General features: G+C 47.6%; 1 protein-coding gene across 1 annotated transcript; it reads right to left on the bottom strand.

Annotated features, from left to right (window-relative positions):
- Positions 1 to 245: 245 nt before the first annotated feature.
- Positions 246 to 16946, bottom strand: LOC138808677 (histone deacetylase complex subunit SAP30L). Its single transcript, XM_069994920.1, has 4 exons — positions 16051 to 16946; positions 11184 to 11306; positions 8693 to 8791; positions 246 to 7289 (listed from the first exon to the last, which is right to left on the bottom strand). Exons 1-4 carry the CDS (start codon positions 16309 to 16311, stop codon positions 7161 to 7163), a joined length of 612 nt encoding a protein of 203 aa, XP_069851021.1. The 5' UTR covers positions 16312 to 16946; the 3' UTR covers positions 246 to 7160.
- Between the last annotated feature and the right edge of the window lie 369 nt (positions 16947 to 17315).

Here is a 17315-nt window from a genome sequence, read left to right as displayed (position 1 = left end):
TTCTATAGTCCTAGCTACTCAGGAGGCTGAGATCTGAGGACTGTGATTGGAAGCCAGAGTGGGCAGGAAAATCTGTGAGACTCTCTCCAATTAACCACCAGAAAACCAGAAGTAGAGCTGTGGCTCAAAGTGATAGAGTGCTAGCCTTGAGGGAAAAAACTCAGAAATAGTGCACTGTGGGCCTTGAGTTCAAGCCCTACAGTCAGAAAAAAAAAAAAAATCCCCAAAAGAAATTCAGCAGTATCTCTTATTCAGATCCTTTATTACAGGGGAAAGTCGGGCCACCCCGCCTGGGTGATATTGCAACATGAAAGGTCACACAGCATAGTAAGGAGACTCAGAGGAGGGAGAACCTGTCAACAGTACAGAGCCAGAGGTTACAAAATTTAAAAATACAAATGATCCTCCGGATTTGGCAGGAAACAAGTACAATACGAGGAGGCCTGGAATGGAAGGGCACTTACTTTTTAATAAGGCAGTTACAAAATGGACCAACCCTCTCCTCCCCCCAAACCAAACTCCATACCCCAAAATACACTCTGATGGGTATAACAGATAATAGAAATAAAAAATAAGGGTCCTGTCCACCTGTCTGTCATTTAACGAATGTGCCTGGCGAAAGCAACAGGACGCTTTGTATTGGAGATGTATGCTAGGGCAATGGATGATTTGAAAGGTTTCTTCAATAGGAACAGGTCCCATTTCACCCCAACACACAACACCCACTTTTCCCTTCCCAATACAATGACAGGAATAAAGATATCCCCTAAAGCATGTACTCTCCAGGCCATGATTTTGAGCTTGTTGGTCTTTCAGTTCTATGACCTTGCTCTTAACAGTGGGAGCTAGAGGTCCCAGGAACTGAGCAGACAGAGAAAACAGGACCATGGGACATGGCCCAAGCCCGTGTCATTAGGATTCAGGTCCTAGGCAACACTTCATCCCCTACGAGAGCTTCTGAACTCTGGTCTTAAAATGCTTTTCCTTACCCACTCACTTTGCAGAACTCAGCTTAGCAGCCATCATATCACTTTACCTTGAGCTCTGAAGGTCAGTACAGGCTCAGAGCCACCTTGCCTTTGGACATGCCTTGGTTATAAGTTCTAAAGCTGAAGGTTACCAGGCACTAATGGCTCATACCTGTAATCCTTGCTACTTAGGAGACTGAGATCTGAGGATCAAGGCTCAAAGCCAGCCCAACCTGGAAAGTCTGTGAGACTCTTATCTCTAATTCAACACCCAAAATAAAAAATAAAAATCTGGAAGTGGAGCTGTGGCTTAAGTGATAGAGCATTAGCCTTGAGCCAAAGATCAGAGACAGTGCTAAGGCCCTGAGTTTGAGCCCCAGGACTGGCACAAACAAAAAAAAAAAAAAAAAAAAAGGAAGAGAGAAAAAGAGCCAGGCACCAGTGGTTCACACTTACAATCCTAACTACTCAGGAGGCTAAGATATAAGAGTCATGGTTCAAAGCCTGCCCAGGCAGAAAAGTCCATGAGACTCTTACCTCCCATTAACCACCAGAAAACCAGAAGTGACACTGTGGTTCAAAGTGGCAGAGCGCTAGCCTTGAGCACAAGAGCTTAGGGACAGAGCCCCGACCCCAAGTCAAGCCACATGACTGCAAAAAGAAGCTGAGGGCAGTTACCAGTTTCAAGTGTAATAGTGTCATTGCACACTGAGTGAGGAGTGTGAGACAGGTCTCACCCTACAATGCCAGAGCTGCACTTTCAGTCCCCTGTTGTCTAAAAGTGGATGAATGGTCAACAATACCTAAAGACTTTCCAGCTTGAAGAGCTGTCACTTTCCTGATTCTGAGACATACGGTCCCCACTCCCAACTTCTTACAGTTGACTTTGCTTTTCCCAGTAAAAACTACATGTAAACCAGATGTAATCCCAGCCTTTGGGAGGCAAGGCAGGAAAATCCTAAGTTCAAAGTCCAGCAAGATCATCTCAAGAAACAAAATAAAACAAAACACTCAACCAAAGGAAAAATTCCAGAACTGTGTGTGTGTGTGAAGTCCTATATTATAGGAACCTGAAGGTAACCAGCCCTCTGCAAACACAGAATTTAACTTCAAGCAAAGTAGTGAATTTTTTTTCTCTTAATCTAGCTGAAACCTTTCCTAAATAATGTTGTGAACGCTCATCTTTGTGAGGCAAGCACCAAAGTAAGGCTTCAAAACTGTCTCAGGTGACTCTGGGGCAAGCTGGTGCCTACCATTCCTCCCACCCCATCCTGCAGCTTTGGCAAGAGCAAACAGCCAGTGTACACTCAACATTCTCCAACAAGGAACTAAGTACCGTGGGTCTGGGGGGGGGGAAGGGGAATTGGACATCAAAATGTCAGCCAGGCACTGGTGGCTCATGCCTGTAATCCTCCCTACTCAGGAAGCTGAGATCTGAGGATTGCAGTTTGAAGCCAGCCCAGGCAAGAAAACCCTGTGATACTATTATCTCCACCAAACTACCCAAAAAGCCAGTAGTGAAGCTATGGCTCAAGTGGTAGGGTGCTAGCCTTGAGCATAAAAAAGCTCAGGGACAGTGCCCAGGCCCTGAATTCAAGCTCCAGGACCAGTACCCAAAAAAGAAAAAGAAAAAAGAAAAGAAAGTCTATGTCCTTGTTGCTACTTTCAGAACACAAACATGACACAGTGCTAGGATCCAATCCTTTGCCAAGGTCAAGAACTTTGTCCACCTGGCCACAGACTAACAAGGTCAAGAACTTTGTCCACCTGGCCACAGACTAAGATGGAGATGAGAGACAACAGAGCAAAACAAAAGCCAGACATTTATAAAGCTCCAGCAGGTATGGCCAGGAGGCAGCTGGTGAGTTCTGTCCTCAGGTATTTAAGCTCACAGGGCGCCCTCCCTTGGTGGGAGGGTTACAGGTATAATGCTGACCTGGATAGGGAGTGTGCACTGATGGCTTAAGGCCCTTTCCCACTTTTGGATCTTGCCGCTAGAATGCCTGACAAATGATTGTCTTCAGATGACGTCTACAACACAGTATTTCTGAGACCACCACTTTAGTGGTTCTCTCCCCTCCTCTCCCTCCCACAGGCAGCTGCAATGTACAATATTACAACAACAAAAATTCTTGCAAAATGAACAGCCAAATTGAACAGCCTATCATCCTAGCTACTCAGGAGGCTGAGAGTTGAGAATCATGGTTTGAAGCCAGCCCAGGCAGGAGATTCCATGAGACTCTTATCTCCAATGAACTGCCAAAAAGCTAGAAGTAGAGCTATGGCTCAAGTGGTAGTGTTAGCCTTGGGCAAAAGCTCAGGACAGCATCCAGGCCCTGAGTTCAAGCTCCAGGACTAGCATAAAACAACAACAACAAAAAACCCTCATCAAAATAAACCTCACAAATGCCAAGGATCCAACATTCCACTTGCAAACATGATTAATAGCTGTTCTTTGAGAGGCTAGCTGTGACTATTTAGCTTTGATAGGATGGGAACAGTTCATCACCCATGGCTGTTAAAACACACGTGAAATTCCTCTTCATTTTTTTTTTCCTGGGGTTCCAACTCTGGTCCTGGGTGATGACCCTGAGCACCTTTTTGCTTAAGGCTAGCGCTCTACCACTTGAGCCATAGAACTATTTCTGATTTTTTTTTCTGTGATAAGAGCTAAGAGTCTCACACACTTCCTTCCCAGGCTGGCTTTGAACTGCAATCCTCACATCTCAGCCTCCTAAGTAGCTATGATTACAGGCATGAGCCACTGGCTCCCAGCTCCTCTTCATTTTAAAGACTGGTTTTGACTCTTTTGGTTAGCAATCTTTTATGAGATTCAGCTAATGTATGATTGTCCCAAGCTAGTGCCAATGTAAATGTTCCTTAAACAAGTGTTTGTCTAGGGACTGGGAATGTGTTTGCCTAGCATGCATAAACTCCTGCGTTTGATTCCTCAGTAACACATAAACAAAAAACCAGAAGTGGCACTGTGGCTCAAGTGGTAGAGTGCTAGCCTTTAGCAAAGGAGATCAGGGACATTGACCAGACACTGAATTCAAGCCCTAGACCTGGCCAAAAAAAAAAAAAAAGTTCATCCATTTGTTTTTTTTTAAAAACCTTAACAGGAATGGTGGGATGTTTACATTTTCATGTAACAAATCTCAGCAAATGAAAGGTCCATGCCAAGCTGGCAGAGAGGCAGGGAGAAGTGAATGCCAGCCAGGCACTAGTGCATTATGCCTGTAATCACAGTAACTCAGGAGGCTGAGATCTGAGGACTGTGGTTCAAAGCCAGCCAGGCAGGAAAGTATGTGAGACTCCTCTCCAATCTGCTACCAAAAATGCAGAAGTGGAGCTATGGCTCAAATGGTAGAATGCCAGCCATGATCACTAAAGCTCAGGAACAGTGCCTAGGCCCTGAGTTCAAACCCCAAGACCAGAACAAAAAATAAAAATTAAAAAAAAGTGAATGCTAGTTCTGAACTTGAACTTCTGGTGTTGCCCAGAAACAGACAAGACAACATTGAGCCATTACAGGTAGGAGAGGCTTGAGAGTACTTGACAGGTTGACAGGTGGTATAAAAATGTCAGCAGCCAAGACAAACACACCCTCCCTCAACCCCATATTCCCTGCAGCTGGGCCCAGACCACTTCTAGGTGGAAGTCTGTTCACAGGTAAACCATCAGAGGCTGTGGAAGGGACTAAGGCAAGTGGTTCGATGAAAGGACACACTTTTGGACATGAGGGAAATGTAATATTCAACAGCTTTTTCTTTTCTCATACCTGATCTGCTCTAAAAGGTTGAAAAGCTGGGGTTCGATGTGGTTCAGTTGGTGGAGCACCAGCCAATAAGCAAAGCGTCAAGGTACAGAGTTCACGTCCTGATTTCAGAACAACAACAAAAAAATTGAAGAGCTACCCATACCATCCACATTGCTAAATCAGCCCTCTTCCAAGGAAAGACAACATGAAACTCTAGGTTCGCAGCATCCTGCGGAAGTGAAAACATTCCCCTGGGTTTTTCTTGGGAACAAAAGCATTCCTTCAGATCATGTGAACAGGTGGGTCCCAACCCCACAACTTATAAACATAGCCACCTCTCTCTCTCTCTCTCTCTCTCTCTCTCTCTCTCTCTCTTTCTCTCTCCCAGGAAAGCAGATTGGTTGCTAAAAACAAAACAAAAATCACACAAAAAAGTGACTTGACCTACATGCCCATCATTTTGGTTTAAGTATCAGAAAGACATGGCCATTTCCATAGAGCAGGTAGATGGTGCTTTAACCTTCTTGGCCCTACTTGCCCCAGACTCTAGCCAGCCCATTGAGCTTTCTTGATACCCCATCAGGATCTGTTAACAAAGTGGGAGATCATCTCTACACATGCACCAAGTCTGTGTGTAGGAGTGAAAATACTAGGAGGCCACCTTGCCCTCCACAGCCAGGAGAGGCCTCAAATCCTCAAAATGGGGCTTCCTCATAGCCCCATATATGTTCTATGTACATCCATTTACACATATTTAAAAAGGCTGCAATCTGCAAGACATGCATCTTAAACACTAGTAAAAGCTTTGCTCCAAGAAAATACACTGCATTTTAGGGAGGGTGGGACTCTGTCCCCAATCCTCAGAAAGCACAGGTGCACAGTCTTCTTTCACAGGACCAAATGTGGGAGGGCACATGCCCGGCCCTGCTCATTGTGGATTTCGTCCTGAATCCTCTAAGACAATGCTCAGATCAAGCCATCTATGAACACTCTCTCAGCCTACTCTTTCCACTGCTTCTTTCATCACTTAAGGCTTAAGAAATAACTCAGCATTGAAACCAATTAGGAAGATGACACCTTTGGCCAATGTACAGGGTTTAAGATGGTCGGTCAGAAATTAGAACCCAAATCCCTTTTTACCCCCTTTTGGGGGCTCTTTTTCTCTCAACTTATCTACACACTCTGTCCCCAAAGACACTGATAAGAGATTTTCCACAAACATCATTTTAGATCTAACACTTTGTTTTCATTGGATACTTTGGCTCTGATTTTTTTTTTGAAGTGAAAAAAAAATCAGGTCATTATTAATACTATCTAAAGTTCCTCTAGCAATTTTTTTTCCCTAAAAGGGAAGCAAATTTCTCAGGTTGACACTGATGTTGGCTGGATTTCTGAGCGGGAATCCTAGTTTTGGCAGCTTTCCTGGCCATTGGGAACAAAGGACTAACACTAGCCCAAACCACCGAGGTGGTCACAGCAGCACTGGTCTGCAACCATGGCTAACATGTGATTCCAGTGATGTGCAGAGAGGCATACACCAGCCGCCCCTCCTATGAGAGCTTTGGGGGCCATGGTTTCTAATCAGAACTTTGTACGTGCAACTGCTTTGAAATTCTCATTGGCTCTAAAGGCCTATCAGTATGTCAGGATTCCTGCCTTACACAGGGCTGAGCAGTGAGCAACAGGAGCAGCAGCAGTCTTGGTTAAGGAGAAAGGGAAGCAGAGCAGAGATTATCAGGTTGGCTTTATGACAAGTCAATTAGCCAACAAACCCTGAGTGCCCAGTGTGCACAAGGCACGAGGCAAGGGAGGGGACCCAGGGTCAAACTGATTTGCTCTCAAATGACAAAGCTTGTAACTGAGCAGGCCTGACTACATCCCTGCTGGGAAGCCTGTAAGTCCAGATGTGCACCTGCTCCCCTACTTCCAACATCAGCCATGCCTTCCTGCTAGTCCACAGCTGAGCCTTGCCTGGTATTACAGAATGACCGCCACAATAGTTCCCATCCCACATTTCCAGTAGAACTGACTGAGTACTCTGGTGAATACTGTGAGACAACATTTTGCATTCTTTCCATGATTCTGGGTGTTTATTTTTCTTTCACACCAGTAGTTACCTTTAAAAAAAAGTCCTTTTAGGGGTGACATTGTCCAAAAAAGAAATGTAGTCTTTACCTGACTTATATAACTGTAACCCCTCTGTACATCACCTTTGTAATTAACAATAAAAAAAGTTTAAAAAAATGTCTTTTTATACACATACTCAATCATGAGAATATAATCCTTCTGACCAAAAAGATTTACAGTATTCATCATTCCAACTTTTTTTATTTACAATAAAAGTTAACAGTCATCATGGGCTTGAATGACGCAGATATCACCTGGGCCTCAGGTTTCTATCGAACCTCATTCCTCTAGGCTGGGCGTTCTCCTCACTCCAGTTGCTTGCTGCCCTCGGACTTCTGGTCCAGTCTACTCTTGTTAGTCTTCACCATGTAGATGAAGTAGGCGAGGGTCTCCTTCTCATTCACAGGTATGTTCCTGAAGTGGCGGCTGACGGTCTATGTGGGGGGGGGAGAGAAACCAAACCACAGTCCCATAAGCCATGCATGAATCAGGGCCATACTTTCTGATCTGAGGACATGAGGTCACAGGGGGCTGTGGCTATGGCAGAGCCTCCTGGGGGAGGCAGACCTCAGTGCCCTCTTCTCCAGGGAGTTAGGACTCCAGCCGTCCCAAAGCAGAGCTTTAGCCTTATGACACTGCCACTGGCGGTGGGCCATCGCTTGTATAATTTCCGTCAGCCCAAGGTAGAAGAGGCCAGGACTGTTTTACTTGCCCAGTTGCCACCATACCTCTGAGGTGGTACAAGTGGGCAAAACAAATTGTGTGTTTAAAAAAAAAAAAAGGAAAAGCTGAGCACTGGTGGCTCATGCCTGTAATCCTAGCCACTTGGGAGGCTGAGATTTAAGGATGATGGTTCAAAGCCAGCCAGGGCAGGCAAGTCCAACACACACACACACACACACACACACACACACACACACACACACACACACACACACACACACACACACACACGAAGGTATGGCTTAAGTGGTAAGAGCACACACACACACACACAGCACACACACAGCACACACACACACACACACACAGCACACACACACACAGCACACACACACACAGCACACACACACACAGCACACACACACACACACACACACACACACACACACACACACACACACACACACACACACACACACACACACACACACACACACACACACACACACACACACACACACACGAAGGTATGGCTTAAGTGGTAAGAGTGCCAGACTGGAGTGAAAAAGTTATAGGACTGCACTTGGTCCCTAAGTTCAAGTCCCAGTACCAATGTTTATGCACATGCATGTGCACCAACACACTCACAGACAGAACTTAAAAGAACATTCAGGACTTAGAACCAGGAGTCCTAAGAATCCCATTTCCATTCTGCTACTAAGGTTGCTATGTGATTTTTTCCCCCCCTATGCTGGGGTTCAAACTCCAGGCTTGGGCGTTGTGCCTGAGCTTCTTTTTGCTCCAGGGTAGCACCTTACCACTTGAGCCACAGCACCACTTCTGGCTTTTTCTGTGATTACTTGGAGATAAGGGTCTCATAGATTTTTCCTGCCTGGGCTGGCTTTGAACTGCAATCCTCAGATCTCAGCCTCCTGAGTAGCTAGGATTACAGGTTCGAGCCGCCAGTGCCTGGCTTGCTGTTGTGGTTTTAAGCAAGTCATTTTCTCTCTCTGTACCACTGTTTCTTTTCTAGAAATGAAATCTTTCCAAATTTAATGCTTTGGGATTCTACGTTATGTGGAAGATGAGAATAGACACCTGTGTGCAGAATTATGGAGAAGGCCACAATGAGTGGTGAGAATCGGGACTACATGGAAGCCACACATCTACCTACTTCTGCTAACTGGGCCTTATTAAAGCCTGGTCTGGTCTGCAACTTGTAGTGTCGTTTATAACGTCGCAGAGTGTTCACCTGCAGCTGGAACAGGTCAACCTGGAGAGAAGAGGAGAAAACACATTATCCATCACTTGACCAGGTAGGATTCAGTAAGAACCCACTAGGTGCCCAGCATACCCTAGAGGTAGGGGTGAGGAAGGGGAGGGCTACAAAAGAAAAGTCTTAGAGATTTGTCCAATGAGGATGAATAACTGGGATGGAGGATAAGAAATGACTGGAAAAGAGTCCTGGCTGGGGAGGGCTGATCCCAGGAGACTGGTGAAGGAGGTGAAGCAGACACTGAGGAAGAGGGTAAGGTGTGAGGGGACCATAAGCACAGAAATGCAGAAGATGAAGGGTTCGGGGGTTCAGGGTCCCAGGAAATCGGGGTAGTTTCAAGGGAAAGATGGTGGTGGTGACAATGCCTTGGAAGTCAGGAGGAGTTATGATGGCTGGCGGGGGGGTGGGGAAGATGGGGGGGGGAGGGTGCTGCAGGAACTTGGGAGTTGGTGGGGGTTTACAGGGAGCACTGATTCACCAGGGAAATGAGTCAAGCTCTGGAGGGGTGGTGACATTAGAGGACATCAAGGAGGGATGTCCTCTAGAGAGGACTTCTAGAGAAAGAACATGCTAGAACTAGGCAGCAACTAGAGAAAGAGGGGCATTGAAAGAAGTATAACTGTCAAATAGCTTGTTTTTGTTTTTGCCTAGGCTCAGCCTTCAGGATTTGGAAAGTCTTAACAATCCTCAAGGGAAAGCTGGAAAGCATCTGTGGTTTGTACACAGAAGCAGGGTCAGGGTCTCTGTAGATGACTAGAGAACAGAGCGGAAGGGACCCCCCCCACATCACTTTTTTTTTTTTTTCCAACACAGGAAGAGAGGAAAGCTGCACAGTCATGAAATATTGAAGGCCCAGAAAGTTGGGCTGCCTTTACCTGCCTCTAAAAGAGATGTTCTTGCTTCAGGCAGGTGGAGAGCACTTTAAAAACAAAATGAATGATCAATATGAGGGACCGAAGCCCTTCATTTGTTTCAAAACATTCCTCAAAACCTTTGCTTTTTTTCCCCCCCCCTAGTGAAAGGCATTTAGAAAGCAAATGCATCTTTATAAAATAATAATAATAATGCAAAAGGCCACAGAAAGACACTGTAAACTAATGTTGGAAAAGGGGACATGGGGAGGAGCAGAGGGGGAGGGCTAGATTTTCAAAGGTTTCCTTCACATCTGCAGACAAAGGCCCGCCTACTCTTTCTATTCCTACACATGCATTTTCACTCTTGAGTGCGAACACGCGGTTTGCCTTATGAAATATTCATGTGTCAGATATTCAATGTATACTTATAAAGGGTTCTTCTTTTGCTGAGTCTTAAGTAAAAACAATTTAGACAGAAAGAAAACCCCATATTCCTTTCTTGGAGCCTCATTTAATACTCCCAGGCATCCTAAGGAAAGCCGACTCTGGTTGAAAAAGGCTACATCATGTAGTTTACTGCAGGGGTCAGCTCAGGATGCTTTGCCCTCGGGAGAACACATGGCCATGTTTGAAGATGTTTTTTGATTGTCAAGGATAGAGGCAAGCTGGGCACTGGTAGCTCATTCCTGTAACCAACCCTAGCTACTCGGAGGCTGAGATCTGAGGTTCCCGATTCAAAGCCAGCCCAGGCAAGAAAGTCAGAGACTCTTACCTCCAATGAACCCCCAGAAAACAAGAAGTGAAGCTGTGGCTCAAAGTGGTAGAGCATTAGCCTTGAGCTAAAAGAGCTCAGAGACAGCATCCAGGCTCTGAGTCCAAGCTCCATTATCAACAGGAAAAAAAAAAAAAAAAAGATAAAGGTGGTATGTTCTAAACACCCCATAAAACCCAGGATTTGCCCCCATAATAAAGAAGCATCTGGTCCTGGTCCCAGATATGAGAGTGCCAGGGCTGATAGCTCTGGTTCAATGGAACTGGGTAGGAAATGCATCCTTGGGAACAGGCCTTAACCAGCAGTTATGGAATCAATGTATGACAGAAAACCGAGCTGGTACAAACTGACGACTCTGCACCTGTATCTGACAGACCAGAAATCTGAGAAGAGAACTGCTCCTCGATCATAAATGGCCAGACCCTAGTGTTAGAGATGAAAACGAGGCTTAAGGTGATCAAGAGGTCATGGTGAAGCATTTGTCAGGGGTTTCTTAAATAAAAGCAATAAGGTCTATTGGAAAGGTCAATGACCTCAGGTCTCTGTGCCTTTCTCGAAGTTATGGAACAGCTCAACCAGTTGATTTCTAAGTGTTCAGATTCAATGGTACTATAATTCACTTTTCACTAAAAAAAAAAAAAAAAAAAAAAATCCGCAGTGAAACACAGGGGACTAAATTAGTTCTTAGCACAAAAAGCAGACCAGACCAGAGGAAGGAAAAAGCATGCTTCCAGTGTTCTCTGGCTGACTTCTTGGCCTTTACCTCAGGAATGTCAGTGTCGTGCTCAGGAGAATCGCCGCCATCGTCACTCGTCTTTCTCTTCCTTTTGTTTCGGACACTCTGGATGAAGTTTTTGTGGAAGTCACAGATATACAGGTGCCTTACCTGATGGGAAGCAGATGAGAGTGAGAACTGCAAGTTGCATGGCAATAGCAGGGGGGCTCTGTCAAACTACGGGGCTCTCTTCTTGGCCAGGCATTGGAGAGACAGAAGAACAAAAGGCAGGCCATGTTGGGCAGATGCTTACTACAGAGCTAGGAAATAAGAAACTGAGGCCTGAGGCGCAGCTCAGTGGTTGAGCAAGCACACGCATGTGCACATGCACATCCGTGCACCCCTTTCCTCCCCAGTGACCAAGTATGACCAAGTCTCCAGGAAACGGTGAAGATAAAAGAAGATGGGTTGGGAGAAGGGAGGATTTGCAGGCCACCAGGAAACCTTCACATATGAAGGACAGGCAAGACAGTGATGCCAAAAAAGGCTACCAAAGGGGGCGGAGGCCATCTTGTGGTCATGTGGGCAGTGTGACTCTCCTCAAGGCTTGTGAAGTGAGGAGTGATATGGCATTTTCAGAACACCTATAGGAATTACAACCTTGCGGTGCAGCTGGACAAAGGAGGGAAGCAGGGATTGGGTAGGGGTATTTGGACACCCAAGTTTATACAAACAATATCTACTATTGCAATCCTTTGAAAAACTCTTTCCGTGTAGCAGTGTGTAAGTCTTATATAACCTCACATCTGATCTATAAAGAAGTCCAAAGAGGGTGCTGGGGACATATACTTGTCATCTTATCTACTCAGGAGGCCTAGATCTGAGGATCTGGGTTCCAAGACAGTCAGAGCATGAAACTCTGTGGGATTCTTTTTTTTTTTTTTTTTGTCAGTCATGGGGCTTGAACTCTGGGCTTGGGCACTGTCCCTTAGCTCTGCAGCTCAAGACAAGCACTCTACCTCTTGAGCCACAGCACCACTTCCTCTGTGGGATTCTTATCCCCAATTAACAAGCAAAAAGCTGGAAGCAGAGGTGTAGCTCAAGTGGTAAAGTGCTAACCTTGAACAAAAAAGCTAAGGAAAAAATGCCTAGGCCCTGAGTTCAAGCCTCAGTACCCCCCCCTCAAAAAAAAAAAAAAAGAGAGGAAAGAGATGCAGGAATTCTACAAGAATGTGCACATTATCGCTGATGTGGAATGCAAGCTGGAGCACACTAGTAAGGGTACCAATAGCAGCTAAAATATAAAAAGTATGCTTGACTCCTTTGTACAACTACTTAAAGATAAAAACAAAATAAAAGTATAAAGCTGGGCCAAGGTGGCTCATGCCTGTCATCCTAGCGGTTCAGGAGACCCAGATGAACCTGGGAAGGAAAGTCCATGAGAACATCAATCTCCAATTAAACACCAAAAACCCAGAAGTGGAGCTGTGGCTCAAGTGGTAGAGCACTAGCCTTGAACACAAAAGCTCAGGGAAAGTGCCAAGGCCCTGATTTCAAGCCCCAGGACCTGTACCCCCCCCCCCGCCCCAAAAAAGAAGAAGTATGCTTGAGCACATAAATTCCTGAGTTGCCTGTGGGAACCATTCAAAAACTTTACAGAAATGGGCTGTCCAAGTCAATGACTAGGGGTTGTTGATATTGAAACAGATGTTACACAAATGTTCTGGAAAGAAGTCGGAAATTGAGTTTATTCCTTAAATAATCCCCAAAGATAAAAGTAAGCTGACAGGAAAGGAGCATCAATTAATTTAGGCCTCTTCATGGAGAAAAAAAATACTAAAAACTGTTTATTCAGATGAATTATCATTTTCATGTAGTGGGATTAGTGAGCCATAAGTGGTTCTAAGTTTATACTGTGATGGTGTTTTGGTAGACAGCAGGCACTCAATAAATGCTGATGCACTGATATAGGCAGTTTGATATCTAAAAGCTGCATCAGCCAGTAAAAGCTGTCACTTTCATGGCTGCAAATTTGAACAGTTTTGCCAAGTCCACTCTGTCAAAGGACTTTCGGACACAGTATGTGCAATTGTCTCAAAGATGCCTACCCAGGTGAAGAAGGGACCATGGGATAAGCTTTTTTCCAGGAAGCAGCCATGGAGACCTGATAGGCAACTGTTTCAAGTACACACTGGAAAACTTCAGGGGAGAGCACACAGATAAGGATTATTCCCTAAAACTTCATCTGGGAGGCATCAGGTCATGACACTACAATAAAAGAATCTTAGATGGAAGAGAATTTAGCAATCACTTCATGACCACTAGCGCCAATCTCATTTTCTAGAGCGGTTAAAGTAAAAATCACCCAGCTTGGGGAAAATGGTCTGGCCAAGATCACACAGACCTTCTGACTCCTGGTACACTTCCTTTCCTACCTCAATACTTTCCTTTATAAAGTGCTTCAAGTACTATGTCAATTGGAGAAATGTCTGCAAGCATCTGGGTAAGTTACTGAGCATCGCCAATGTCTACATAAATTGAGTTAAACTGCTTGAGTTAGGTTTTTGCTGCTGTTATTTAAAAGGTTCTCAGCTAAGTCCTTTAACAAGGTAACTTGTGCCTCTCCTTTAACCTATCAAGTAAAAACAGGTCTTCATTTAGCTCAGTGGGTTCTGAGGGTGGGATGGGAACAGGAAAGTAGAAACAAAACCTGTGTCCTATGTTTGTATCTCTTGTTTCATTCTGTCCAACAGCTAAACATTTTTTGTAACACAGTAGTTAAAATTGAATTCCTGCCCAAACCTGTGAGAACTAAATAGAATACTTTTCAGCATCAATGACTCCATACCACCACCCTGCAACAAGTTATGAAGGATTCCACCTTCTAATCTCCAGCTACCTTTTGGGAATGTTCTTGCCAAGGTTAGCTGCCTGCCTCTCTTCCGGACTCATGAGATAACCAGGCACAGTCCATATCTGTGGGATCCATAGGTTAACAGGGCCTTGCTTGCAGTAGCAAAATCATTCAGAGGTAAAGGCAACCAAGGGTGTAAAACTGGAGGGCCTGGCTGGTGCTCATGCGATTTAGGAGGCTGAGATCTGAGGATTGACACTGCACAAGCAGGGAAGTCCATGAGACTCGGATCTCCAATTAACTATGAAAAAGCTGGAAGTGGGGGCTGTGGCTCAAGTGGTTGGTAGGGAGCCAGCCTGAGAGGAAAAAGCTATGGGGCAGCACCAAGGCCCCGAGTTCAAACCCCAGTAACTGGCATGCTTGTGTACCCCCCCATATATATATATATATATATATATATATATATGTATATATATATATATATATATATACACACACACACACACACACACACACAAGAGAAAATGACTAAAGACTGTTCACAGCCTATAGATAAGATAGCCAGTGTTTGTAAGGGAATATATTCACTACTGTCTAAAAATTAAGCATTTCATTTTGGTATCTAGTCAGCTGTTTGCTCAAAATGAATTTTCAGTCATTTAAGATAGACTGGTAATAAGAAAGCCATTGACTGACTCCCCCCACTATTTAAAAATAACACCTTTTGATGCAAGAGCTTCATATATACAAGGGTTAAATAAAACTGGGGGAGGGGATAACCTCCAAGAAAGACAAGATTTACAGAGAGTTATTAATGAAGGCTTATGCAGGAATCTTGAAATAAGTCAGAAAAAGACTTTAGGAAGTTAAGCAGCCTCTTAGATGCTGTGTGCCTTTGATACTAGTGCTTTCTACCTCTGGGCCTCAGTTTAACTGGAAAAATCTAAAGTAGAAAAGTGCCCTTCCCGGGGCTGGGAAGGTGGCTCAGTGGTAAAGTGCTTGCCTTGCATGCATGAGGCCCTGGGTTCGATTCCTCAGCACCACATAAGCAAAAAGAAAAAAGCCGGAAGTGGTGCTGTGGCTCAAGTGGTAGAGCGCTAGCCTTGAGCTGAAGAGCTGAGGGACAGGGCCCAGGCCCAGAGTTCAGGCCCCACGGCCGGACCCAAAATAAAGAAAAAAGAAAAGAAAAGAGGCCTTCGTTTAACCTCATAAATTTCCCCATTATTAATCATGTAAGCTAGTGAACATTAAAAAATACTCCTTTGCTCACTACCAATTCCTAATCATAAAGCGGCCATCATTTAAAGCCTGTAGCAACAGATGTCAAACTAAAAAAGTTCCTACAACAGGCCGCTTTAGCAATTAGCTAAAAGTGCAGAAATCACAAAGGAAGTTTCCTATCAGCAGGCACAGAACACAGGGCAACCCTACTCCAATGTAAATCCCTACCTTCCCAAAACGCCCCACCCCCACCAGTCACACAGCCAGAGCCAACTCGCAAGACCTGACCTTGGCCTTGTTTCTGTCACATCCTAGGGAAAACAAACAAACAAAAACTCATTCCCACAACTGAGTACAAAGCAAGCTCGGTGCCCCACTGTAGAAACCGGCTGCTGGGGGACAGGAAAGTCACTGGCCACCTTTCCCCGGGGTTTCTAGAAAGAGGAAGTTGCTGCAGAGCCCGCGGGATGTCTTCCACGCTGATCTCTCGGTCTTTCGTGGGATACGACACACGAAAACAACCCACCCACCTCTCACTCGCTCACTCTCAAGTCCAACCCCACGGTCAGATCTCGATCCAAGTTCCACGACGCTCCAACCCCCCCCCCCCCACTTAGTCCCCTCCCAAACTCCCAGATCAGGGTAAAACCACCCAAGCACTTCAGCGAGGAAACCAGCGAGCGGCCTTAACTCTTCAATTCCGCCCATCAGGTGTTGGCGAGGCGAAGCCAGGCATCCTCCCCGGGTGCAGGGTGCGGGGCACGGGGTGTGGGTGCAGCGATGGGGCGCGGGGGGCCCGGGGACCTGCAGGGTGTGTGTGTGTGGGGGGGGGAGACTCACGCTCTTGTCGATGTCCAGCTTGAGTTTCTTCTGCGAGATGCTCTTCTGCACCCGCTTGCTGAAGGAGGCGTTGCCGGCGGGCCGGACGCAGCGCTCGCCGTCCTCGATGAGGCAGCAGCTCTGGCCGTAGCCCGGGGTGGCGGCGGCGGCGGCGGCGGCGGCGGCAGCGGCGGCGGCGGCGGCAGCAGCGGCGGCGGCGGCGGCAGCGGCGGCGACCGGGGGCCCTTCGCGGCTGTCCTCCTCCGTGCTGAAGCCGTTCATCTCCCCGCCCCGGCTCGGCCCCTCCGGGGGGGAACAGGCCCCCGTTCTAGGCCACTCCGCGGCCGTGCTCCCCGCGCGGGGCCGGGCGCCGCGATCTCCGCCCTCCCCACGCCCGACAGTCCAGGAGTCCGTCTCCCGGCCGGCGCGGTCCTGCCCGGCGTCCCGAGAGGCCCGGCCGCCTCACCCCCCGCCGCCGCCGGGCCCCGCGGCTCCCGGGGTGCGGGGGTCCCCGGCCTCCCTGCGCGCCAGGCCCCGGGGTCCGCTCCCGCGGCTCGCACCAGGGTCACTGGCGGCGCCCGCGGCCCCACACTCGTCTCCGGCGCTGCCGCGGCGGCGGAACGTCCCGGGGAGACGCGTCTCGCGGAGCGGCCACTGCCCCGGGGCTCCGGGCCGCGCGGCCCCCGGGGTCTCCGAGGCCCCCGCCGGCTCCCGCCTTCTTTCGGTGGCAAAGCAAAACTCGCTGGTCCCGCAGCTCTCCCGGGGTGGCGCGGCCTCCCCCACGCACACCCCCTTCGCGCGGGGCCCGGCCTGGAACCCGCAGTGTCCGGGCCCCGCGGCGCGTCTGGCCGGCCCCACCCCTGCAAGCCGCTCGGCGGAGCCCCGAGTCCCGGCCGCAGCCCCCAGGGCCAGCCCGGACGCCACCCGCCCGACGCGCCGCACCACAACAGTTCGCTTCCCTCCCACCCCTCCCGCCCGCCTCGGGACAGCGGAAGTTCCGCCTCCTGCCGTCTATTGGCTGCCTTTGCTTTCTGGGCGGGGGCTTCCCCGCCGCTGGTAGGTCTCATTGGACTCTGCCGCTGTCATTCTTCGGTTCCAGGCTACTTCCTGGACTCTGCTGGGATGGGTTCAAAGTAGAGAAAGTGGAAGAGGAAAGAGTTACCGGGGCGGGATAGGGGAAGCCGGGCCGTGGACTCCGCGGCCTTGGGGAGGGATGGCGAGCCGGAGCCTGGGTGGACGGAAGGACAGACTCTGGAAGCGGAGGATCGCGTTTGCGGGCAGAAGGA

This window comes from Dipodomys merriami, unplaced genomic scaffold (assembly GCF_024711535.1).
Source record: "Dipodomys merriami isolate MVZ:Mamm:240054 unplaced genomic scaffold, mDipMer1.0.p SCAF_467, whole genome shotgun sequence".
Classification (NCBI taxonomy): domain Eukaryota; kingdom Metazoa; phylum Chordata; class Mammalia; order Rodentia; family Heteromyidae; genus Dipodomys; species Dipodomys merriami.
The sequence above is the reverse complement of the archived record's forward strand: the minus strand, read 5'-3'. Positions and strand labels throughout refer to the sequence as shown.